The sequence below is a fragment of the Temnothorax longispinosus genome, chromosome 4, assembly GCF_030848805.1.
Source record: "Temnothorax longispinosus isolate EJ_2023e chromosome 4, Tlon_JGU_v1, whole genome shotgun sequence".
NCBI lineage: Eukaryota > Metazoa > Arthropoda > Insecta > Hymenoptera > Formicidae > Temnothorax > Temnothorax longispinosus.
Window position 1 is genome coordinate 16,236,455 of NC_092361.1, and position 24,457 is coordinate 16,260,911.

Below are 24,457 nucleotides of genomic sequence, written 5' to 3' on the forward strand. Positions count from 1 at the left end.
CAATTGTTGACAGATGACGTTGCCACAACAAGAGCTCCGATATACCCGTCGCGTGACACGACATTTGAAAATCCGTAGAATTCCACGACGAGGGACCAATCGCGCGACCAATGGCACTCGTCCTGCGAGGAACGGAAGCTCCTCATTGGCCGTGCCTCGATACACAGACTTCTACCGATCGGTTCTTCGTCAGCTGCACCGTTTGCACTCTCCGGACACGGGGATGAAACGGACTGTATGTACGATCGAGCGTTGGTGGGAGAAAGAGAGGCGGGACGAGACAAGATCACGAGAAGCGCGGACAGGTGCAGCTTATGACTCTTGTGAGTGAGAGCCGAGACGCCGAGAGAGCGAGAGAGGACGAGAGATCTCACGGGGCCCGCACGTTGATGTCGTTCGGTGCGTCCGGGAGGAGAACGGTGATTTGAAAAAGCTCTATATTTACACGGCGGCTTCGCGGAGCGGAGCAAAAAAAATTGTATTCTCACAACAGCGGCCTATACACCGATACCGCTTTACGCCGAGCAGGAATTTGTAACGGTAAATATCACATGTCGGCACAGTTAGATTTGATACTCCGACGAAACGGCCGCGTTATACCGATCTAATATCGTACAATTGTAGCGCAAATTTGTAGCGTATTCTCTCTCGTACAAGTCCTCGACAATAGCACGCGCGGGCGCGTGTGTGTGTGTGGTGTGTGTTCCGGGAAAGATTTTAGACGTTAGGAGTTAGGATAAGGCGAACGACGTCCCGTACGACGATAGACACGGTATATTAAATTGTAAATATTGTAATAACTCTCTCCCCTCCGATAATAGTATTCGCTTTTCATGTCCATGAAGGAGAGATACTCGATTAGCTATTGTTTTCAAGTCGATCATGATCGTCTCGCTCGAAGGAGACGATCAGTTAACGTACGTTTAATGTGTTCTAGACTGGAAAAAATGGCTGTACCGTCAGAGACCGTCATGAACACGAATCTCGATGATCCCGTAACGAAGGCGGTGGTCGATAATATAATGGGCAATCTGCCCACGAAAAAGCCTCTCGTTCGATGCGAAGACTGTGACCTTTCCTTCACGAGCCAAGCGGTATTAGATACCCACTTACAAGGTGCACGTCATGCTAAACAGGTCAGTAATAAGATGTGCATTAAGTATCGGATGCCCAAGTACAGTGTACATTATTTAATATATGTTGTGTTACAGGTGAGATCTAAGAATATAATGGCAACTCTCGAGGAAACAAAGATCTCATTTTCCAAGGATGAAGAGACAAACGGGCTCAAATGTAATGTTTGTAACGTGTGCCTGAACTCTATTCAACAGTTACAGACGCATCTCAATGGTAATGAAAGTATTAAGTATTACTTGCGATATATCATTAAGTTCAGCATAAAGTTAAGGTAATATTGAAAATGACATGAAATATGTATTTGCAGGAACCCGTCATAAAAAGAAATTAATGAGAGGTAATAATAAAGCCTATATGGTAAGAAAAACACTGCCATATGGTCTTAAAACTAATCGCTTCATGTACCTGGATAAAATAGAGAAAAATACAGTTGTACTTGTTTATAGCTTAGTATTGTTCGCATTCGCATGCTTGACGCTACTGCTCACTTTTGCTTTTCACTTCTTTCTATGAATTAACTATGTGGAATTAACTTGCTTGCCATTCGCATAACTTTTATTGTTGTAGAATTTCAGTGCTAGTAAGCGCTTAGTGATAATTGCAAATTTGTTGTTATTCTGCGTTATTATTTATTATTATTTATTTAATATTTAATTATTATTGAAAAAAAAATTAGTAATATATTATATTTGTTTGCTTATTAACATGTTATCGTGAAAAGCAGCTTGATCACGACTTGTTTGCATATGTTACATTTAATAAACTAAGTTTGTTTGACTGTACCTCTTAATTCCTTCTCATGTATAAATTTTACATATGTATTACTTTTTTATTTACTATATTGCTGTGTTATAGAAATATTTTTTGTTATTTTTTAATGACTGCTTTATATACTATGAAAAATATTTCATGAAAAATAAAGAACAACAAATAATGCGAATTATTAAATTTTCATACAATGGCGTTATATATACATATATGTATGTGTCTATTTTTCTAAATTTATAATTTAATTTTTTTAAATAAAGTAAGGAGCGACTGTTTTCATATAAAACAAAGATTCTATGAATTTCAAAGTAATCGTAATAGACATATATTAATAAAAATCATGTAAAAATATTTGGTAAAAAAAACACATCATATATAGGTATTAATATTCGATCCCTATATTGCTATAAAAAGTTTGTAAATTAATGGATTACTTTCGCATGAAAATACGCTTTATTTTAACATATTGCAGAGATACTCTTAGTAATTTTATATTATTAAGATTATATGCGCTCATTAATGACCAATCTTTTTATAGCATGAATGTAGTGTTCAAGCTGATTTATTATCACAAATTACCGCTTCTGCGGCTGTGATATATAGATAGTGTTGATCGCACATTGATGCTTAGGTGAATGGGATGGCAAAGAGGTTGTCACCCAAGGTCCCTCGTTGAAATCGACTGGTAGTGCGCAACAATCTGTTCCCGTAAAAAGGAGTTTACATACCTGCGAAATATGTAACAAGTTCTTCAACTCTCCGTCTCAATACACTGTGGTACAATAATTTTATAAATATTTGCGCACATTCAATTTTATCTGGATACAGTATTTCACAATTGTCACTTTTTTCTTTCTTTTTGCAGTATCTGCATAATTTTTTTGACACTTTATATAATTTGCATTATATAGAAATATCGAGTTCGTAATGTACGATATACTTAAAATTTAATATCGCCCGTTTATATATTTGCAGCATATGAATTCGGAGAAACATGCTGACAAAGTGAAGAGATCTAGGGATCCAAATAAAGGATTTCTTCCATATCCGTATCGGAGAAAAGCAAAACGAAATATCGCTTCCAGGAATCAGATATCATCTTTGTCAAACAGCTTTGTATCGAACCCATATTTTACATATCAGCCATAAGTTACATAATTTGCACATTTTACTTTGAGTTATATTACGAGATCGTTTCTAATATATCTTATTAACTAATAAATCATAATTATATAAATATATAACAAATGTAAATATACATATTTGTAATTTAAATTTCCGTAATTTTTTTCTTTTTAAAGGATTGCAACATTTTTATTCAGAAGGAAAGAAACAGAAATTTTTTTTTTTTCAAATAGCAATATATGAAAGCAGTCAACCGAGTTGATTAATCATCTTAATATTAAAGTTGAATAAAAAGTTTTTGTGTAAAGAGTTGTAGAATCCATCATTGTTTAAATCATCAGATGAGATAATAAGAGTTACAAAATATATAGCGATATAATGATATTATTTATGTATATTTACATTTTACTCTGGCTGTCAAAAATTATATATTGAACCTAATGAACTGTAAAATTTAAGTTGATGTATTCACAAGTTCCATTCTAAGTCACTTCGTGAATAGATTGTACATCATCTTGCGAGAGTCCATCACGTTCAGGTTCAGACTAGAAAAGAATGCAAGGTGTTAATATTTCAAGTTCATTTTTCAATATAACGCGATATTTAGTATATCTGATATATATTATTTTCTGGCATTACTTGAATTATGTATGTTTTCAATAAACGCCGTAATTCTGCGTTCTGTGTTCGTAAAGATTCCACTTCAATATTCAAACGATGTCGTTCTTTTAATATTTCGTGATACTTTTTAAGTCCGATCAATAAACCATCCCAAAGTCGTTCCTTTTTTGCTGGGAAAATTTCACTGTATCGCTTCCAAAAATCGGTCACATCCTGAATTGTCATATTTCGGGATATAACTGTCTTTTTCTCCATTAATTTTTCTTGAAATGTTTCTGGCATCTCTTTCCATTTAACAAAATGATATCTTTCTATGAATTCTCGCAATGCTCTGGTGACAAACGTAGCTTCAATTTCAAGCAAGTGTCCCTTGTCACACAATAAGCGTCGTTGCATTTGATCATCGTCTGTACGAAATGAATAGAATTAATATTAATTTTATTATCTTATTAATATAAAATTTCCCGCGGCTCTTAATTTCCGCTCATTAAATTCAGAAGTAAAAGTACGCGTACCCTTAACGATATCACTAATAGATGCATGAGAAGTTGAAGTACATTCCGCGATAGGAAGTAACGTTTCAGTTGAAGAACTTCGAGACGAAGCGCCCGTGATGCTCGTATCATCACTAGGAGTAGATGATTTTTCGTCACAGATTGCTTCTTTAACGGCAGCAATTAATTTAGTTTCGTCTTCCGTGAACTCCTCAGCAACTCCACAGACATCTCCACAGACTTCTTCAACGCTGATATGTCAAATATAATATTGCTTATAAAATTATTAAATACGTTGTTTAATTGGAACCGTCTACTTACTCCGTTTTCAGCGAAGGAGATTTAGTAAATTCGTCATCGGTGGAGCTGCTTATGTCCTTGCTCATGTCCTTACTACACACAGGACAATATGCATATGGCAGAAAGAAATTCAAGAGAAAGCCAAGCTCCTTCTCGGATTTAATGTTTAACGCCTAATAATATACGACAATGTTACAACGAAATGATATGAGATATCTCGTAAGTACGTTTACCTGGAACACATTATCCAATCGTATGATCAACTGATCATTCGCGGTGTAGGGTAAGAGCAGCTCGAGCAATCTATCTTCGATCAAATAATCACAACGATCGGCAATGTTCTTAATAATACGATTCAGCAATCGTCTTTCTAAATTGATTTCCTCGATGGTGCTAGCCGGTTTGTAAGATTTACATATTGTCTTCTTCTCGTTGATGAATCTGTTCTCTTGGAGAATGCAAGCATGTACGTGTCAGGGAAATTTGTTGCGGGATTGATTAAAAAAAGGTTTAATCGATCGTTACCTTCTTCTATAGTACACATCACACTACTATAAGACGGCAGATCTTTCTTTTCTAGCAAGGTTTGTTCAGGTGGACTCCACTCCATGCCCAATGCTTGTTCGTATATGACTTTGTCAGCATTTAAAATCTGAAATGCATTAGTCTTTTAACGTCGATACAATTAAAAACCTATTTTAGCGTACCTTATCGAGCAACTCATTCGCATTTTTCGCATTCATATCCCAAATTCGCATGTACTTCTTGTCGTTAATTCTCGTGAAGTGGTTCGACTTTTCTACTAAATCCAAAATATTCTTATGCGCTTTTATGACCTGATCGGTGAGCCTCTGTATCTCAAGTCTCGTGTTCTCTTCCAATTCGGTATAATTTTTTTTCAAACCATTGATTATATCTTGAAGTCTGAAAAACACGCCAGTTTACTGCAGATTAATCATAATTAATTGTCGCGATCTCGAGGAGCGCGAAGCTTTGCTGTATTCGATCGTATGGAATAATTCGATTTGCATTCAATACCGACTTATTAATTCTTCTCTTTTGCTGATTTTTCACTATGGTGTTTTCGTCTTCTCGTCGTTTGAGCACGGCATAACTGTAGTCCAGTTTCTCGACGTTCATGAAACACAGCGCTTTTGTGCTCTGCACCTCCTGCTGGAGCTTCTGAATCTCAAGCTCGAAGCTGATTTTCTGCGCCCGGAACTCCTCCTGATGCTCGATCACGACTTTCTTCATCTCTTCCTCGTACTCGCGCATTATTTCCTTCCGCCTGTCCAATCCCGCGAAACTGTCCTCCCGTAGCTTTTTGTACAGCGCTTCCCACTTTTCCGAGAGATTTTCCAGCAGCATTTTACGCTCAGACTCCATTACGTCATTAATAAGCGATAACTCGCAACGGTAAGCTTTGGTCATAATGTTCATCTAGATAAAATATATGAGCTCTTAATACGGGCGAAGTCATGTTAATATCATTATCAAAAGAATATACACATATAACTTTATATATCTATATTTAACTATTTATATCTATATAGATCTATATCTAACTATATATCTGTATCTTTATATGTCTATATCTAACTTGATTGTCCATCCTATTGATCAATAAATCTATATCCTCATTCTGACTCTTCTGGTCAGTAACGAATTTAAGATCGGCGTTCTCCAACTCTTGCCGCAGCTCCGCGATGACGGCGTCTTTCCTCTCCATGATCTCCAGACACTTGGCATTTTGGGCCTCCATCTCCGCGTGTATGTCTAACGGGTCCTTGGACGCGAGTATGTTTGACCACTTCTCGTTGATCACCCGGTACCTTCTCATGCATTCCTCGTCATCCTCCTCGAGTTTCCTCAGCAACGTTCTCCTGATTTCCTGCGCCTCCCTCCGTCGCTGCAGCTCCCTAGCATCGTTCGCCACCTTCACGGAAGTCACCTGTACGCAATTTTATCAGTTTGATCTCTTTCGTTAATATTTTTAATACGTCGCGAAAATATCTAACTTAATATAATTATATAAATGGTATAATTTCGTTATGCCAACCACTTCGTCCCCTTCCACCGACAAGTTTTCCAACAGTTCAGAACTAGCAAGTATTTGTCTTTCGGTGAGCGTCTTCTCGACAACCTCTTCATCTTCAGCATCTGTTTTTCTGCAAAAGAGATAGTCACAATTAATATTAGACGGAGAAAGAAATCCGATTCTTTGAAAAAGAATCGCTACAAAGGCGGCGAAAGATAAAATTGCGAAAATGCGAATATTACGAGGAATATTTCTAAAGTTCTGAGAATTGTGCTCTGAATCTTTTATTTCATTCAATTTCGTCAACATTACGTTGTAGTTCTTCAATATATATTCCATTTAACTGAACACACATTTATCTCGGCGTAAAAACATTTTTTAAAGGCCATCTTCGAAAAACTTTTGAGGGCGCGATTTCCGAGAACTTTGTAAACATCCCTCGTAGTTGCGCAACATATAGGACATAATCATTCACTATCGTCCGCACATTGCGCGCGGGCGGATTATTCAATTTTTTAAGAATAAATCGAGGGGGGAGGAGAAGGTTGCGAATCTTCGCAGATCGTTATTTTCAGTCAGCCGAGTGTCAGAAGGGAAGCGTTAATCCTTACTTAGTTAGCGCTTCTAGGCGCCGCTGAATACGGACGCGGCGCGCTAATTTCCGCTCGTTCGGATCCGACGACGTAACGGACGGCTCCTCCGCGTCCTCCGCGAACTCGGGATATCTGTCATTCATTATATTTATCTCTATTCGCCGCGTGCGTGCGAAATGCGTCGCGAAGGAAAAAATTCAGGGCAAAGTTCAGAGGAATATTCGATTGTGAATGTGAACGCGCGTTCGAAATGACAGAGCGGCTATTCGCGCTGAGACGGCAAAATGCTTTTTAACGTTAGCGAACGTTCGTTCTCTCTGTAATGCGGGACATACAGCGTTTGTTTGTTCAATATTCGGTCGCCAAGTCGAAGCGACGATACGGACACGCGATTTCTGCGCGTCGCGAAGCGTACAACCGACAGGGAAAAAAAGAAAAATATTTCTCTTCCTTTTCCTTCTTTCTCCTTTTTCTTCTTTGTATTTTCGTTATTTGAAATAATATTTTCGAATCGCCGTTGGTAGAGGTGCCCTTCATCACGTGTTAAATGTATGTATATACATATATGTATATTATAGATGTAATTTTAGATGATAATACAGTCAGGTGACAATAGCCGCTGTTGATAACTAATATCGCCTTGATAGCAATGCGTTGCGCTGAGAGATGTCACTACACATCAAATCGACGGGCTTTGCTGCCAAATAGGCCTCTGCTCGTACTAGTAGTAATCTATTTTTTTCTAATAAAAGTACTTTCGATGTCCAGCGAAATGGGCTTAATCTCCCAATGCCAATATTTAATATGTTTAATAAAAAAAAACCTCGATGTACAGGCATAGGAATGATCGAGATTCGCTCATTCATTGTGGATTGATACTCCGTTACATACATTTATTTACACATTTCATATATACATGTTTTTTACGAGCGACAGTGCAATAAATATGTGAGAAAAAGCTGAAACTAGATGCAATCTAATTTAAAAATAATAATAAGAATGGGAATAAAAACGACATCCATGTACGCGTTTGATGTGGATGAACCGGAATAGCGGAAGCTAAAAATCGTTTCTTATTTATGTCTAAATTAAAGAAAAAACCTCGTAACACCTGCGGGGACCTGATTCGCACAGTCATTTAAGCTCAGCAAACCTAAAAACTCGAACTCGACATGCTGCGAACATTAGGCCTGTTCGTTTTAGCTAAACTTGCACACTTCCTTTTCTCTTTTTCTCTTCAACGTAAGTTCACCTAAAACGAACAAGTCTATTTACACACATCTATATACATTACACACACATACACGCGTCTATTAATTTTTTACCGAATTTTTAAAATATAGCTAAAAAGTAGGACTCATATATATATATTTGATTCAATAGCGGGATAACGAAGGCTAAAGCTCCAATTTTTTATTTCACCCCTGAAAAGGCTGCGTCGATGTAACTGCTGAATAAGCGCGAGCGAGAAGCGTCGTCATTAAGCAGCGCGGAAAGCCATTGGGAAAATCTGACAAAGCCGAAAAAGCGAAGCTCCCAAAAACGCGGCGGTAACGAACGGGGGACGTGCGAATGGACCGGCGAGTTCCGCACCGTGTATTCATACGTTATCTCCGCGCCGAGTTTACGTAACGCGTCTCGATCGCGATTAGCTCGGTTAGCGCACGACCGAAGGGGGTAGTGGGGTACACGCGGATATATAGATATATACATGTGTAAGATGTATACTTATCTATCTAAAGCGCGATATTAAAGTTGAACGATCAGGACGCGCCGCTATTATTGCGTCTCTCGTTATCGTCTGGCGCGAAAGGTATACGAAAGCCGACGCTAATGCGCCCGATTTATCTCGTCTCGTGCGTTACCACGCTCTCGGTGTCGTGTCGTAACCCCTTCGGGCAGCGCGACGGGTGTACGGGAAGGGGCAGTGCGCTTCAATGACGAGCGAAGAAATAGCTTTATCCAGTGCGATAAGTGCCATCATCAATCGTCTCGCAGAAGGTCCAAGATAATTGTAGCGAAACCGCTATAAGCCGCGGTTCACGCTCTCTGTCTTTCTTTCTCTCTTTCTCTCGGCCAATCGCGCTCTTCTCGAGACTCGATACACGCTCGATGAATTAAGACGTACGCCTACGCACGCATGGTATTAAGAACATCGCGATCAGAGCAAAGTACATGTGTGCCGCGACAATGCGCTCGTTTGCATCGGTTAATGCCGCGCGTGTGTCCCCAGGTGTCCCCGTTTCTTACTTTTCCGTTCCAATTTGGATTCGTTCGATTATCGATAGACGAGGCAATTCCGCTAACTTCCATTGCGCTAGGCGGACGAGTGGATTGTCGCGGAGATAACGGATTGTCGCGATGAAGTTGGATTGCATTGCGCATAACGGAAAACGACGACGCGCGCGTCAAGTATCTACATATTTAGGAAGAAGTTTTACGTAAACGAGGGTATACTTTCAATAGGGATATGTATATAGAAGAAATAAAATAAGTCGCACACACATTGTATTGTAAAAAGATGCAAATATATTTATTCGATCGCGTCGCATATTCTTTGTGATAAATAAGATATCGATGATTACGAAATTGAGGTGGTGATCATGCATGAGTACGTGGCGGTATTTATCTTCAAATTGATTAAAGATTTTAATCAAATTAAAGATACAAATTGATAGATCGCTCGGTAATTGCGGATCCAATGACAGCGAAGAGAAAGATTTTAATCGGACGTTGAATGCATATAGCAGACAAAGCTTCGAGCGCCGCGTGTATCGAAAATTCAAACGGTAAATGTCTGAGGCGAAATATCAACGTAAAACCTAGATATCATTGAATTTTCTTACTCTTTTTGGCACTAATGAATTCTTTGTCATTACAGTTTTTATTTTTGTTTTTACATGATTTACGTTTTATATGATTGCGTTGAATACTTCATACGAGCTATGCGTATTTAGGAGTTTACATATATTTCTTTATTCACAGGTTTCTATCGTTGAAATTAGAAGATGGTTTAAAGACAGAAACGTTTGCAAATTATAATTCGATTAGATAACATCGACCCCGAATGTCCGGTTGTGGCTCTGAGAGAGAGAGAGAGAGAGCCCCTTTGTTTTCAATTTATTAAATTTTATTTATAATTACATGCTTATCGCGTCCTACATCATTCGTTAGCGAAACGTACGCGTTCGCGTCTCTCCACGTTGCGAAGGAAAAAATGCAAGGAAAAACGTAACGCTCGAGCGAGATCTCATATACAGAACGTAGATCTCATACCGCGCTAAGCAAATACCGCGTCGAGAAACGGCCGAAGCGGATATATGAAGCTGACTGTGGGCCTCGTTATATTTTTGGTACGATACCGCTCGTTGCGGCCATCGTTCGGGATAACGAAACGCGGCCGATGCGATGCCAGAATTTGGTATGCAAAGCGGAGCAAGGAGAGTAAGGGTCATTTTCGCACGTCCGCTACGTCGAGATACGCAGAGAATTACGGCAATTTGAATAATAATACGACCGATATTGGCCAAAGAAATTCACGGGGAATTCATCCGACCGCAAATTGGCCGAGACAAAGCGACGGCGACGATCTCCGATAACGAAACGCTCGACGTCTGCACGTTTTCGGAACGGACGAGGTACAGCTTTATTCTCGGAAATCGTTTTCTCCAGCATCGATATCGGAAGTTGAACGCATCTCCTACGAATCCTGGAAATCTCGATACTCAAAGGCGCATCATCGAAGTCGCGTGAAACATCAGGATTAATATCCCCTCTGTTATTCGCTCATATCTATATCATTATATTAATGTACCCTCTTACCGCCGTTATTTACAATCGAAATAAAATTGCCGTGATATTTTGTCGAGTTCAATTTCCGACGCCACGCGAATTGACTCCCCAATTTGTTCCGAGTAAACGCAAAAGGGCCGTTTACGCGAGAGCCCCGAAAATTCGAGCCCGTAATCGAGCCCGGGCGGAAAGAAATTCACAAGCGGCACAGGACACACGACCGTGAAAATTGGTCGGGAAGAGGCAAACGTGTCACGCGAGACGCTCATCCGGCTCATCCCCAAAATGACGAAAACGCTCGCGTCCGTTTTCGGACGCGGACGGCGCGACACGGCCGCGACGGAAGTCGCTTTCTCTCGGGCAACATCATCCCGACGCGGTCACACGGACGGACGTTAACTGTCGTTGCACGCCCGGCCCGGGCTCGACGTCGCGTAACGCGCGACATGCGAGACGCGAGCGAACGTGTGACCGGCGGTTCGGGTCGAAACTCGGAGGAGCGACGAGCGACAACGATCGCACGAGGCATGGACATAACAACGCCCGTCCCGTATCCCGTAGTGGTAGTCTAGTCGCGGACGACACGGTCCTCGGCACGAGAACAAGATGGCGGCGGCGGGCGCAGGCACGCAGCTAGCACATTGTTCACCCCCGACGGACCCGTCGCTGTCGTGTCCCCGATTATTTTGTGTCCTGAGATATTTATTTCGGTGAAAAATGATATTCGGGTGTCCGGGCGGTAACCGAAATAGTCGGATATGCTAGGTAGGAAGCTTCGCTTCCTTCCTCTCGAAGCAATTTTACGCTTCGATTTATATACTTATATTACGCTTCAATTTATACTTGTGTACGTTTATTTTTCAATTATATTAGGCATTTACATTGTAATACACACGTTCTGATAAATGTATTAAATGTAAGGCACGCATCTTGGAACGAAAATTGCTTCGCGAAGCCATTAATTGTACGAAAATTTAACGAATTCCGTTTCCGTAGATTTTATGGAAAATCGCAACAACCATAAATAACAAAAACATAAATCTCCCAGATATGTATGTAGCACTCGGTTGAATGCAAGACACATTTACAGTTTTAAATCGACTTTGTCTTATCGAGAACTAAAGAATTCGACGTCCCGAGGAGAAATTGTCCCGGCATTATTGTAGTCACGAGTGTTTCGTTCCGCTCACGTTTCAAAAATCGTTTGACTAAAGAAAAATTTTGTAGGAAAAGGACCACTTTATCCTCGCCCGTCCTGCCGCCGAATCTACCGAATCGTTTACGCGAGAAACGCTTATCCGCCCGCGAGTCTCATTAATGCGCGCTATCAAGCTCCGGCACGTTTGTTTGATCGTTACTTCCTTGATTAGAGGGAACGTCACGAAGTTAAGCACTTTTATTTTCGTAATAATCCGATTGTCCGTCTTTATTCCCGGTAGAAAGTACCGATGCCCCGGGTAATTGGCTGCCCCTAAACCGGCCCTGAAGCGAGAGAAAGAGGCAGAAAGACGGAAAGAGCGAGAATACATGTGTGCGCGCGCACGCATTCTCGAAGCGAGCGAGAGAGAAAGAGAGAGCGAGAGTAGGACTGTAGGCTGTAGTGTACTGTAGAGGACGGGTAAGCGCGGGGAGAAGGAACAAAGATGGCAGATAGGATTTGACTCGACGGCGACCGGCGTTGGTGATGGTGGTGGTGGTGGTGGTGGCGGGGTGGTGGTGCAGAAGGAAGAGAACGAATGACTTACGCGGGGGGAAGAAAGGTAAGGGGGAGCCAGAAAGAGAGAGAGAGAGATAGAAGGAGCGCGATGATCCGGCGTGGAGCGAGGCGGGCGAGGGGGACGAGGAGGGTGGGACGAACTACGGGACGAAAGGGACAAGCGCGGCTCGGGGGTTCGGGTTAGCTCGTTCGACCCGTTATCCCTTCTCCGCCCGTGTTGAGTCCCGAGTTCTCCCTACCTGTCCTTGCTTCGATTCGAACGAGTCTCCCCCCCCCCCCTCATCCCCTTTTTCCGCCACGCATCCGAAGCGCGCGCGCGCGCGCTCGCACACCCTCCCGTTGTTTCCTCCCCCACTCTCTGGCGCCCCCCTCTCTACCCGCCGCGCGACCTCACCGCGCCTGGCGGGCGACGATCGCGATCGCGAAGCCGCCTCTCTCTCATGTAGACTCGTTCCGCTCCCCTATCGCGGCTGCCCCACCAGGCGGCGGGACGGCGATGCTAGTCGGCGAGCCTCGCTGCGCTCCCGCCACGGTGACGTCACTCTGAGTAGTGTAGTGCAGTGAGAAGGAGCCGAAGTCAGCTCCGTTCTGCGTTACATGGCCCGAGTGTGAGGCATTACGAAGGCGAAGTGAGTTCACGAGGCGGTAATAAACCCTTAAAACAACGGCGGAGAGGAAAGGGTAGAGGAAGAGAGCCGAAGTAAAAAAGTAACAAGTCCGAGAGTGTGAGTTTTAGTTTCTCGATGTGTCCGGCCGGACGTCTCGGCATCGCCGCGGCGTCGCGCATGCACGCGTATACGTTCGCCGCGCGACGACAACGGGAGTTTTACGCCGCCGCCGCCGCCGCCGCGCGCGTAATCGGGAATCGCGCGCCGAGATAACTTGGTGTTTGGTTCGCCGCGATCGCGCGCGCGTCTTCTAAAGTCGCCGGAGCGCTCCGCGCTCTCGATCTCGTCCTCGAGGCGCTCAAGGCGGCGAGACTCGAGTGGTGATTTACTTGCGCGGATCGCCCGTGGTATGTATACCTATAAATATAATTAACGTGAGACGTACTCGGGCCGCGCGAAACGTATACCTACGTCGGTGATGTGAAAGAGGGAAAGAGAGCGACAGCGACAGCGAGAGAGAGAGAAGAAAGGCGATTCCCCCAAAGTGAATACATTGGCGCGGGGGGAGCACGGGTTTACGCGTGTATGCTCTCCACGCGTGTACCTATTCGGGTGTATGTGTTACGGTACGAGAAGGGCTACCGTGTCGCGTCTACTCGCGCGCTACGGTAAAAGAGCGCGTGCGGTGAGGCGAGGAAGAGGAAACGGCGCGTTCGAATTGATTCGCGTTATCAGCAGTGGGTCACGCGCACGCACACACGCACACGCACGCCGCGGCGCGCGACCGAGGCTCGCTTGAAGCAGGCGAGCGCCTCGACGACGACGACGACGAAGGGAATTTTCGTGGTTCTCGCGTGCGCGAGCGAACGAGCGCGCGCGCGCGGACGCGTCCTCCGCGGTGACGCCGTGCCGTGGCCGCGTAACGTGTCGTGACGTGTCGTGTCGTGCTGTGCCGTGCCGTGCCGTGTCGTGCCGTGCCGTGTCGTGCCGTGCCGTGCCCGTGTCCTGGTCCTGCTCCTGCTCCGGCGCTGGTTGTGCTGCCCGTGCTGTGCTGTGCCGTGCCGTGCTGTGTCGTGTCATCGTGCCCCCGGTGTGCTGTGTGCCGCTCCGACGGAAATAAAACGGAGCGGAGAGCGGCACACGAAAGCGCGCGTCGCCTTAGCGCCGACGACACGAACGCGTGTGCGTCGCGAGGAATAATGCCGTGCCGGGATGGATCGTATCCCGAGCCGCCGAGTGCCGGGAAGTGCTCCTCGTGGCTGAGTGACGTGTGATTCGGTTGGGAGCCCCCCTTCCCCACCCCTCCCCCCGCAAGAAGGTATCCCCGTACGCGATACGAGTGATTATACGATGTGGTGTTCTCCGGTGACGGTACTACTGATCCTCGCAGTCGTAATCGTCAGTGGCGTCCGCTTAAGTCAAGGCTCCTGCTACTACACCGTCACCACCTGCACCTCGACCTTCGCCCCCGTGTCACCTCGCGACACCTCGACGACGTCGGAGCGCGTCGCGCCGGGTAAATCGCTCCGCGGTCTCCTCCGCATCCTCGTCGCCGGCGTGGTCGGCGCCGTCCACGTCATCGTCCCGCTGACAGTCGGATACGTTATCGCCGTCGCTACCTCACCCAGGTTCGAGCGGATCCACGACCTGCTGGACGACTCGTTTATCGTCTGGTGACTGGTGATCGACGCGCGTCGTCTTGTGTTCCCCGAGGTGAAATCAAAATTGGCAGTGCCGTGAGCAGCGTGGCCGAGAGCGAGAGAGAAAGAGGGACGCGTGCACGAATTGATCTCTCCGTCGGTGGAGATAAAGCGAAGAAACAGGAGCGCGGAGGAGGCAGATTCAGTTCCTAAGCAGAGAAAGAGTGAGTGAGAGAGAGAGAGAGGAAGTGGAAGCCGGCCTGTTTCAATCGATCGAAAAAAAAAAATAGCGCGCTTTTCCGGTGTGTTGGTGGCCCAGAGTGTCTGGTGAATTTATATTCTGCCTTGATCGAGGTTGTGTGTCGTTGTACAGTGCCTCCAAACGATACCACAACATCCGATCCCAAATGAAGAGTTCGGAGCAAAATGGTTAGAGAGACACGTCACCTGTGGGTTGGAAATCTGCCGGAAAACATCCGAGAGGATCGCATCAGGGAGCATTTCAAACGGTAAGTTACCCCCCTTTCTCTTCCCCCCCCTTTCTTTTTGAGAACCTCTGCGTGTATACGAGTATATACGGCGCGCGAAGTCGCCTCGAATCCCTCGCGATCAATGGGACGATATATGTTCCAGCTTTAAGTCCATCGCCCTCTCTCCCGTAAAACCGCGTCCCACGTTTCGTGGCTCGCGAATCTAGCCTCGTACACGTTACCACCGCGTTTGATACATCCTTGCTCCTGTAGTGCGTTTTGCCGTATGTTGATCTAGAACGCCACGAAAGTTCAAGTCTTTAACACGGACACACACACGTGTCGTAGGAATTATCGGCCGCGAACTTGAAAGATAAAGATAGCTTTTTTTCTTCCTTCGTCCCTTAGAACCTACGTCCCGTAGCTCACGCTCTCCACAGATTTAACGACAGATTTTTCTGGAAGAATCGAAGTCGATTTTTCTTTGGCAAAAAAAGGTGTCCCAGGAGCTGGTCATTTTTGGAGTTGTGAAGGAGGCCTTTTCCCGAAATAATCTCCAAGAAGGATCATATATATTCTTATATTTTTGTACATAATGTATTTTTTTACTGATAAATAATATAATTTCTATGTTCAAAGTTTATTTTTATAGATATATAACGTTGGAAATTGATAATGACATTTTGATATTTTTTTTGTTTAAAAGAATCGACTTTAGCTCTAACAGAGAATTTATTGTTGCAATTAAGAAGCATTATAGAAACATGTCGATTTTATCGGAAACAGAGAAGAAATTCTAGGCAAGTTATGCTGTTAATTTTCGCATGCAAATTAATAGCGATGATTTTTGAATAAAATTCTTCGAAAAATAATTATTCTAAAAATCTGAATCCTTAATTAATTTCGCGGAATATTAAATGGAACATTAAAAGAAAACAAGTTATTATAATTAGTTGGGATTTCAATTCAAAATCGTGTCTCTAGACGCGATAAATTTTAATATAAATACGAAAAGTATTACATCCAGAATATATTTGCGATCTTGAACATTACGTAAACCCATAAATGCTCGTAATTATATACTTGATAATAACAAAATTAATCTATTATTAAGATAGATATATTAAGCTTTTCGCTACACAAGAAATTTCGGCGCAAAACGCGCATTTCAAGCGGTGAGTAGTCGCTTATTGTTAGCAGTGATCGACTGTGAACGATTAGAGCGACTTCTTGCTAGCGCATGTTCTTTATTGTTGAAATGCTGAGTTGTTTTATAATGAGGAATTGTTAAAATGCTGAATTGTTTTCTAATGACGAGAACATTTTGATCGATTCCTATTCCTTGTTCAACTTTACATAAACGTTAAACATAAAACATGAAGCGTAAATTGTAATATTTAGATGCTAAGTCATTGTCGCTTAGAAATACTGATAACAATGAAAAAGTTAAGAAATTATGAGTAAACCGTTAGGTACATCTGTATAAAAATGATCGCTTTCAATGAGATACTCTTAAAAACTTTATTATATTATTAAAAGTGTACATTTGTAAAATGCAGCTCTAGCTGCATACCTCTGTAAACTGGTACTTCTTTTCGATTTCTAAAAGAACATTCTAATACGATCGAACTGTTCAACGAACGTCCTTGCATTGTTAAGTTTTTATATGTCTTTCCAGTTAGCCATAGGTCATTTAGTGAGTTGGTTCTTAACGGTTCGTTAGGGCATTAGTCAAACTTTTGTTGCAAGTCTTAAGAAAACGATCCATTCCATCCTTGACAATTGAGATTAGTAATGTGGTATTTCTTTTTATTCTACCTGCGGAAAGTTTAGGAAGTAAACATTTGAAACATTCGAGGGACAGTAAATGGACTGTATCCTAAAAGAGATAAATTTCCATTGTAATTGTGTTTTTGTTAGGGAGAAAGGTATTGAGCATTTTTTGCTGACAATTTACCGGTCTCGTCGATTTTAAAATACTTTAAATGTAGTGAAATATTTAAGGTTAAGCCACAGGTAGAGATCTTTTCAAAAAGGCACTTGGAAAAAAACTACCGTTTGGAAAGAAAGGTATTCTAAAAGCGAGAGACAGAGGGATTTTAAAATTTAAATTTTGTCACGTCACACACACAAGGTGTACAGAAAAAACAACCTATAGAGGAGACAATTCTGAAGGAAAGTTTTGGGAGATCGAAACGGGAGTGATCGGAGAAAGGATTTTGTATTGTTATTTTTCGAAGCTATTGTTTCGCCCGAAATTTTGCGACCTCGTATTTTTCATTGTCGCCTTCAGGTTTTGTCAGGTTTCTACCGTGTGTTACGGATATCTGTATGTAATATATATATGTGTGTGTGTGTGTGTGTGTGTGTGTGTGTGTGTGTGTGTGTGTGTATTTATGTATGTATATGTATATGTATATACATACACACATGTTACACATATATATGTAAGAGGAAAGTTGTACAGCGTCGCTTCATTTACAGGCTTGTTTTTGTTTTCGCACAGACCACCGGCGCGGCGTTATCGCTTCGATAAACCAAGTTTCAGGAAACGTGTAAGGTATTCCGATGTTTTCGATATGGTCCGTAGTATGCGAGGACATGCCGACGGAAGAGAAAGAGAGAGACAGAGAGAGAGAGAGAGAAACGGCGGCCGCATGTTGTGCATATACATATACGCGACTTATACGATCGCATGCACACGAAGATACGTTATACCGGAGGCCTTGGCTCCGTCTCTCCTCCTCTCTTCGCGTAGCATGAGCGCGTCGTCATTTGTTTTTTCCCCGAAGTAATAATAGCTGAGGACAGCCATTTTGAGAGCTCGCAGCAGCACGAAGTTATTGTTCGACAGTGGCGCTCAATGCGCGGCTCCGCGAGCGAGTTATCCGCGAATAATTCTGTCATCCGAATCGTTCTAACGGAGAAAAATTCGTATAACCGGTTTTAATCTTGGAGTTTAATTATGTATCGATGTGCAATTACGATAAGCAAAACGAATATCGATCAGATAGTCTATATAATTCGAACGAGTTTTTACTTTAAGCGTTAAGCTATGAAAATTAGAAGACAAAAGCAAGAGAAAGTAAGACGAGTGAGCTCTTTTGTTTGTAACTAAAACGTTTATTATATTCTAGATCTATTTATTTTTTGGTTCTTGGTCTTCTTTGGTTCTTAGGCTTATAGTCTTTCAGTGTCGTTTAAATCGGCGATATGAGATATAAAAAGAAAATTTATAATATTCAAAGCTTTGGTTTAGAAGAAAGTTTCTTACGTACTCCATTAGTGTTTCTACAAATGTCAAATTTATCGGCTGTTTCGGCGAATGCATTTACAAGCACGTTTCAGGAATTATTTCTTGAATTGCCTTTCTAAAGCCCTTTGCACAATGCTAGGCAACAGGCAATAGGAACAGGGAATAGAAATCAGAAATCATGTATAAATGCAGAATAAACAATGACACAGGCAATAGACAGAGAGTTTTCCGTCACGTTGGAAATTCTGTGCCTATTGCCAACCAATCATAGCATTCGAATTTTTTAGGTTGTAATTAACGATTTTTTTGTTATTTCCTGTTCCTATTGCCTGTTGCCTGACATTGTGCAAGGGGCTTAACCCAATTTTGCAAATTAGCCCAGTCAATAGAGCCCGAAAAAGCCGCTGAAATGGAATTAATTCCGGGAAGCGATTTTTTTTCTTTGACTGTTTTGGAGGGTCATGGGTAGTCTAAAACCGGATTTTCGGGATTCTAACCCTGGAGCGTTAGCCGCCATTTTGATTAGAAGGGTGATTTTGTAAATATCTCGCTTATTTTCAACTTTAGAATGAAAGTGGTAATAACCAAACTTGTAGAAAATTTAATACTTTACAATTTTGGTCCTTATCATTTTTCACCTAGGATCGATATTTTGGGTCTTAGACTCGAAAGTGGGGGGTTAAATTTTTTAATTTTTTAAATAAACGCGCCATAAACTCTACCCCCGTGGTGATGTGGAAAAGATGTTTTTCATTATACCAAGTAAATTCAAAAAATAAAAAAAGAATAAAACTTTACCTCCCATTTTCGAGTCTAAGACCCAAAATATCGATCCTAGGTGAAAAAGTGATAAGGACCAAAATTGTAGAGTATTAAATTTTCTACAAGTTTGGTTATTACCACTTTCACTCTAAAGTTGAAAATAAGCGAGATATTTACAAAATCACCTTTCTAATCAAAATGGCGGCTAACGCTCCAGGGTTAGAATCCCGAAAATCCGGTTTTAGACTACCCATGACCCTCCAAAACAGTAAAAAAAAAAAAAAATTGCTTCCCGGAATTAATTCCATTTAAATGTCTCTATTGACTGGGCTAAATCTGCAAAACCCAATCGATCAATTCGAGATTTGCAGAAATACTGATATTGTTCATTAAAATGTTTTTTTTTTCTTTAAGGTTTGTTTCATATAAGAATAAACGTATTCAATAAACAATACCTACACCATTAGCATAATAATGTGAAACGTTTGATTGACGTTTATCATATTACATTTTGTCGAAATACGAAATGTCACTTATTGTTAGAATAATCTACATAAAGATAGGAAAAATGTCTAATATATTGCATTTTCAATAATTTCGTATTATATAAAGAAGATTGGATTTCAATTGTACTTTATAAAACTTGTAATAATGTTCGATTTGAAAAATATGAAATATTCTCCAAATAATTTCCGATACTTTATTTTTATACAACGTTCTTTCTTGCATGTATATTATTTTCCTATTACGCTTTTATTCGCATGATATTTACAGTAAAAAGATTTCAAAATAATAAAGCAAACTGTTCATGTAATATAAAAACAATTACCAAAGTGCATTGGCATAAGCGTGGAAGTAACGGTGACGTACGCCAGGGGCTCTCAATCTGCGGATACGAAATATTTCATATAACACGAGCAAGAGAGTGACTACAATTACATTTCACTTCTTTCGCATATAGAATGCATATAAATGTTTATTTTTACTATCACAATACACCGTCCTCCATCGGCGCATTTTAATTATGGAAAGTCCAGGCTGTGACTCTTCCTTCTGTCCTCGTAATTGACTTCAACATCTAGTGACATGTACGTATTTCAGTATCAATCTTTATACTGATCATACTCTGTATATTACTACGTTACTATTTCGGTTACATTTTGCTCCACCATTTCATAATTCATCGCACTAGCGTCTTAACATATGTCTTGCCCCATCCTTCTCAAGATAATATCACCTTCTACAAAGAAAATGCCTCGTTAATACACAGTAACTCACGTGGGTGGGTAATCGATGACATTCTTAATGACATACATGTCTCGAAGCCCGGCCCTATACAGCCCTAAGGATCGCTGCATTCCCGTCGTCCCACCTGTTTTCTCAAGCTTTAAATGGATCTACCTAACGGCCTCTGCGCTTCAACACTGAAACGCTACTCTCTCTCTACCACGCGGCCGCTCTAAAATGTCTATCTTTCTATCATTCTAACTACAGCACCTGCTTCTTAATATGTCGTTTTATACTTTTAAACGATTTTATGCGTTGAGCCTCTATTGCATAGTTTGACTGAACACTTGAAATCCAAATATTTTTGTTGTTGTCACTGAATAAAAATATAATTCCGAAAATATATACTTTTTGATAAGGGAAAGTTACAAAGTACTTAACAATTTAAACTTAGCGAGAGTAGGGAGGAAGGACGACGAGCATGATGTGTAAATTTAATAAAATTTTTAAAAATACTTGTAGAATGAATAAAATACCAACGGGTCATATCGTATCAGAAAATGGAGCTGTCATGATCATGTACTTAGAGAGAACACGTATGTCTTAAAAATCCGCCCGAGAGACTCCGCAAGGCCCTCGAAGGTTTTCTTGAGTTCACCGAGAGGTCCCCCATCTTGTTGTCCTATAAAGCTCGGAACTGGAATCTTATACGTTCCTTCGTGTGTTTTCATCTGTCATCAATTATCATGAGTCTGCACGTACAATTTATCTATTAATATTGCCTTTGATCGACTATTACGGGTTAATTCGATAGAATCAACACCCGCGGTTATTTCGCAATTCCGTTCTGCTTTGCCCACGGTCAAGAAAAATTCATAGCTATTCTTTTCGTGAGATCAGATATCCACGAGTCCTGAGAACTCGCTTATGACGATCGTCCAACATCAGGAAATGTTCCGCGCCCACTTCTGGCGAGTGAGAATGACGACAATTCAATGGATCGCCAAATCGATAGACGTTCGAGATCGAGCTACTCCGCGGTTCTCATGGGACGAGTCCTCTCCTTTCCCCGAATAATTCTTCCCCGGGATCTCGCGGCCTTTAAACTGAGCATCCGTCTTTTGCAACCCTCTCCACTTCCACCTTGACCGCTCTCTCACAATTCGCCCAAAAGTTGATACATCCTCCACATGCATCTCCTCGCCTCTCCTGGTGTGCTCGTCTTCGTCTCTTCTTTACTCCGTTTCGTAGACTATAAAATCTTCTTCCCGCTCGACACGCACAGCGGCGGTCTAACTCTCCGCTGGCTGCCAGCCGCGCTACACCGCTATCGGGGTGGCCAGCTGGCGAATGCATGCTTCGCCGCGGCGTAGCACGCCTAGCGCCGGCTCCTGCATTTAGAACCGTGAAAAGAAGAAAACTTGGGCGTAAGACCCTCTGCACCAAGACTTTCGTAGGGTAACCGTAGTGTAACGAAAACGTGGGTCAACGGCACAAGAAACGTTGCCGTGCAGTTACTCCGAAGCGTGCACGACTCTATAGCCTCTGTCACGACATAATTTGATATCCGAGCCCGGATCGGCCGATGCATCTCCAACTGTGTTATCGACACACCCCTCTTCGTCTTACAGACGCGCTATACCCGCGCCGTCCTAGCACACTCCCACGTTCATCGAAAGCGGCCTACTCACCCCATTTTGCAATGAAATGCCCCGAATTTGCCCCCTCCGGTATCAATCTCACGCTAGCCTTTGCGTCTTGCTCTGTGGATGGTCCGCCGGCAAGTGAACTCTCGCTAGATAGTTTAATTAGCTCACCTCTAAAGCATATTGTTCATATCGCGGTTACAATATTGATTTGACGGCAATAGGGGACGAGCGACGTCAACAAGATGCTGTATTACCGATCGCGCTGTTAATTATACATGGTTGCTAACGACATATGACTTTACTCCGCGGTCGATCGGGTTCGCATATACGCTTGTTCCTAGTGAACTGTTTTAACCCCGTTGTTCCCTTCGCATCTTCGTCTCCAGCCACACACGTTTCACACACTCAACGCCCCACCGAAAAACCTTCAACGTGGCGCCACTCCTGCTCTCGTCCCACCCCGACCCAAAGTCATGCCTCCACTTAATTTCGCACCTCACAGAACTGTGTTCCTCCTGAACGGCTTGTCCATCCATGATTCCACAACAGATGAATCTACAATCCTCAATGACCAGCTACCAAGTCCAATTGCACTCGTTAAAATTCCACTTCTTCAATTTACCGTCCTCTCTAGCTGCCCTCTGCTTTCGTCTCTCAATCTGGACTGGTGCAACTCATTTTTAGACCTCTTATTTACTATTCCATATTCTCCCCCACTCCTCCTGATTTTCTTCTGATTCCCATCTCCTTCGTTCCTTATACAAGCTCCATTTCCTTGACTTTAAGAACCTCTTTTCTCTCGTCTCTCTTCTCTGCGCTCTTTCTTTTTCTTCTTTCTTTGGCCTTCTATCTTGCTCTCTCTTCTCAGCACGAGCATTCCATGCCACCTGCACGTACCCGTGAGGAGACCTACACCGCGAGCCTTGCGCCTTCAGATCTCTTAGCCACCGTGCTGGCGGGTTTTCCTTCATTACGCCGCCAACGGTTAGGCAGTCCCCCACGCGTCAATCGAGGGGATGAACATTTCCGACACGTCAGAATGCTCCCTCTCACCATCACACTATGTCGCTGCCATGATTGTCCCCTTCGCCGGTGCCCGTGGACGGTGCCACTTTTTCTGTTCACGGCTCCCTTCTTTCGGCATCCCTGTCGTGGGCGTATCGCCCCGAGCCCCGCCCCACCCCCCTACTCGAGGTGATGCATGGACACTGCCGAGCACCGCCCTATTAACTATCGCCCTCACATGCCCCCACTGATTAAACCATGCACCACTCAAGTAATACCCAGCTCCAATATCTCTTCACACAGCGCGAATTCCTTATACGGAGCTATTTACTGCTAAATTCTTCTAATGCAACATGCTGGCTTCGAATCGCCCTTCTCCGCATGCCCCACCCTTAGTTAATCCCCTCCCGGCCGGCAAATGAAATACAATGTGCGACCTACTTGCACCACGATCATACTACATGCTGCTCTGAACCGCCTTTCGCTTCTGATACCCCCCAATAATCCGGTCACTCCAATCGCTCACTATCCCGCCAGTTCTACACACTCGGGCGTTGATCCATGCCATGTAACCCTTTCCTTGTGCGGCTCGGCCTCGTGAACCGTTAGACACGTCTTTTTCTCCCCGTACTCTCGATCTCCGAGCGTACTCTCCGTCTCTCCTTCCTGCCGTTCCTCGGGTGATCCCTCCATGCCGTTAACTCTGTCTATCGGCTAATGGAAGCCCTGAGACATGTCCGTCCTTCTCTACACCTTCTATTCCTGCTTGCAATAGTAGCAACATGGCCCATACGCGCGCGGCCTGTCGCTGTATTGTATTGAAACGTGGAAGGACGGCTTCGCGCGTCCTTTCCAACTTCGTGTCAAAAACGACCACCACCCCGACTCTGATACAGTACTCGTAGCTATGCAGTATGTAACAGGCCCTCCCTCCTGGACTGCCCCCTGCAGGCGCCTGGCAGGCCACTGTACTTGTGTACTCTTCGCACTCGGCTTCGCGCTTGGCTAGGATTCCAGAGCGACTACTTCGAATTTAAGATTAAGTCGGTAGAGAATTATGCGGAAGAAAATGCCATGTTCGATACAGGGACGACGGTATGTACGACCTGATACATTTTGAATGAGTGACGCCCTCTTTTCATTTTATACGAGAATCCCGACCGCTCACTCTTTTTGTAAACTTTTTTTAATTAATACTAAAGCATGGACGAAGGAATTTTAACGTCATGCTAGCTTTGTCATAACTTCTCTCTGC

General features: G+C 43.0%; 3 protein-coding genes across 9 annotated transcripts in view; 2 read left to right on the forward strand and 1 right to left on the reverse strand.

The window, feature by feature from the left end:
• The first annotated feature begins 255 nt into the window (after positions 1-255).
• Positions 256-3,707, forward strand: LOC139812205 (zinc finger protein 346). 3 transcript variants are annotated; one of them, XM_071776869.1, is made up of 6 exons: positions 256-540; positions 625-772; positions 938-1,350; positions 1,445-1,474; positions 2,537-2,682; positions 2,881-3,707. In XM_071776869.1, exons 3-6 carry the CDS (start codon positions 948-950, stop codon positions 3,052-3,054), a joined length of 753 nt encoding a protein of 250 aa, XP_071632970.1. In that variant the 5' UTR covers positions 256-540; positions 625-772; positions 938-947; the 3' UTR covers positions 3,055-3,707. The 3 variants fall into 3 exon arrangements, with proteins under 3 accessions (XP_071632970.1, XP_071632969.1, XP_071632971.1); XM_071776870.1 differs by lacking the exon at positions 625-772 and having other exon boundaries at positions 281-540; positions 938-1,136; positions 1,212-1,350; XM_071776868.1 differs by lacking the exon at positions 625-772 and having other exon boundaries at positions 265-540.
• On the reverse strand, positions 3,437-11,473 carry LOC139812201 (dynein regulatory complex protein 1). 2 transcript variants are annotated; one of them, XM_071776861.1, is made up of 11 exons: positions 10,899-11,473; positions 6,505-6,613; positions 6,046-6,396; positions 5,488-5,885; positions 5,153-5,369; positions 4,971-5,097; positions 4,679-4,893; positions 4,467-4,618; positions 4,167-4,396; positions 3,670-4,058; positions 3,437-3,575 (listed from the first exon to the last, which is right to left on the reverse strand). In XM_071776861.1, the coding sequence occupies exons 3-11, from the start codon at positions 6,283-6,285 to the stop codon at positions 3,513-3,515; spliced, it is 2,031 nt and encodes a 676-aa protein (XP_071632962.1). In that variant the 5' UTR covers positions 6,286-6,396; positions 6,505-6,613; positions 10,899-11,473; the 3' UTR covers positions 3,437-3,512. The 2 variants fall into 2 exon arrangements, with proteins under 2 accessions (XP_071632962.1, XP_071632961.1); XM_071776860.1 differs by lacking the exon at positions 10,899-11,473 and adding an exon at positions 7,095-10,892.
• A 1,643-nt stretch (positions 11,474-13,116) lies between these two features.
• LOC139812353 (uncharacterized) overlaps positions 13,117-24,457 on the forward strand; it is a 90,077-nt gene continuing 78,736 nt past the window's right edge. For all 4 annotated transcript variants that reach the window (XR_011731856.1, XM_071777108.1, XM_071777110.1 and 1 more), the window contains exon 1: positions 13,117-15,342. Coding sequence is in view for 3 of the 4 variants with exons in the window: in XM_071777108.1 (XP_071633209.1) it covers positions 15,260-15,342 (83 nt within the window). In the remaining variant the exon portion in view is untranslated. The remainder of the gene's footprint in view (positions 15,343-24,457) is intronic.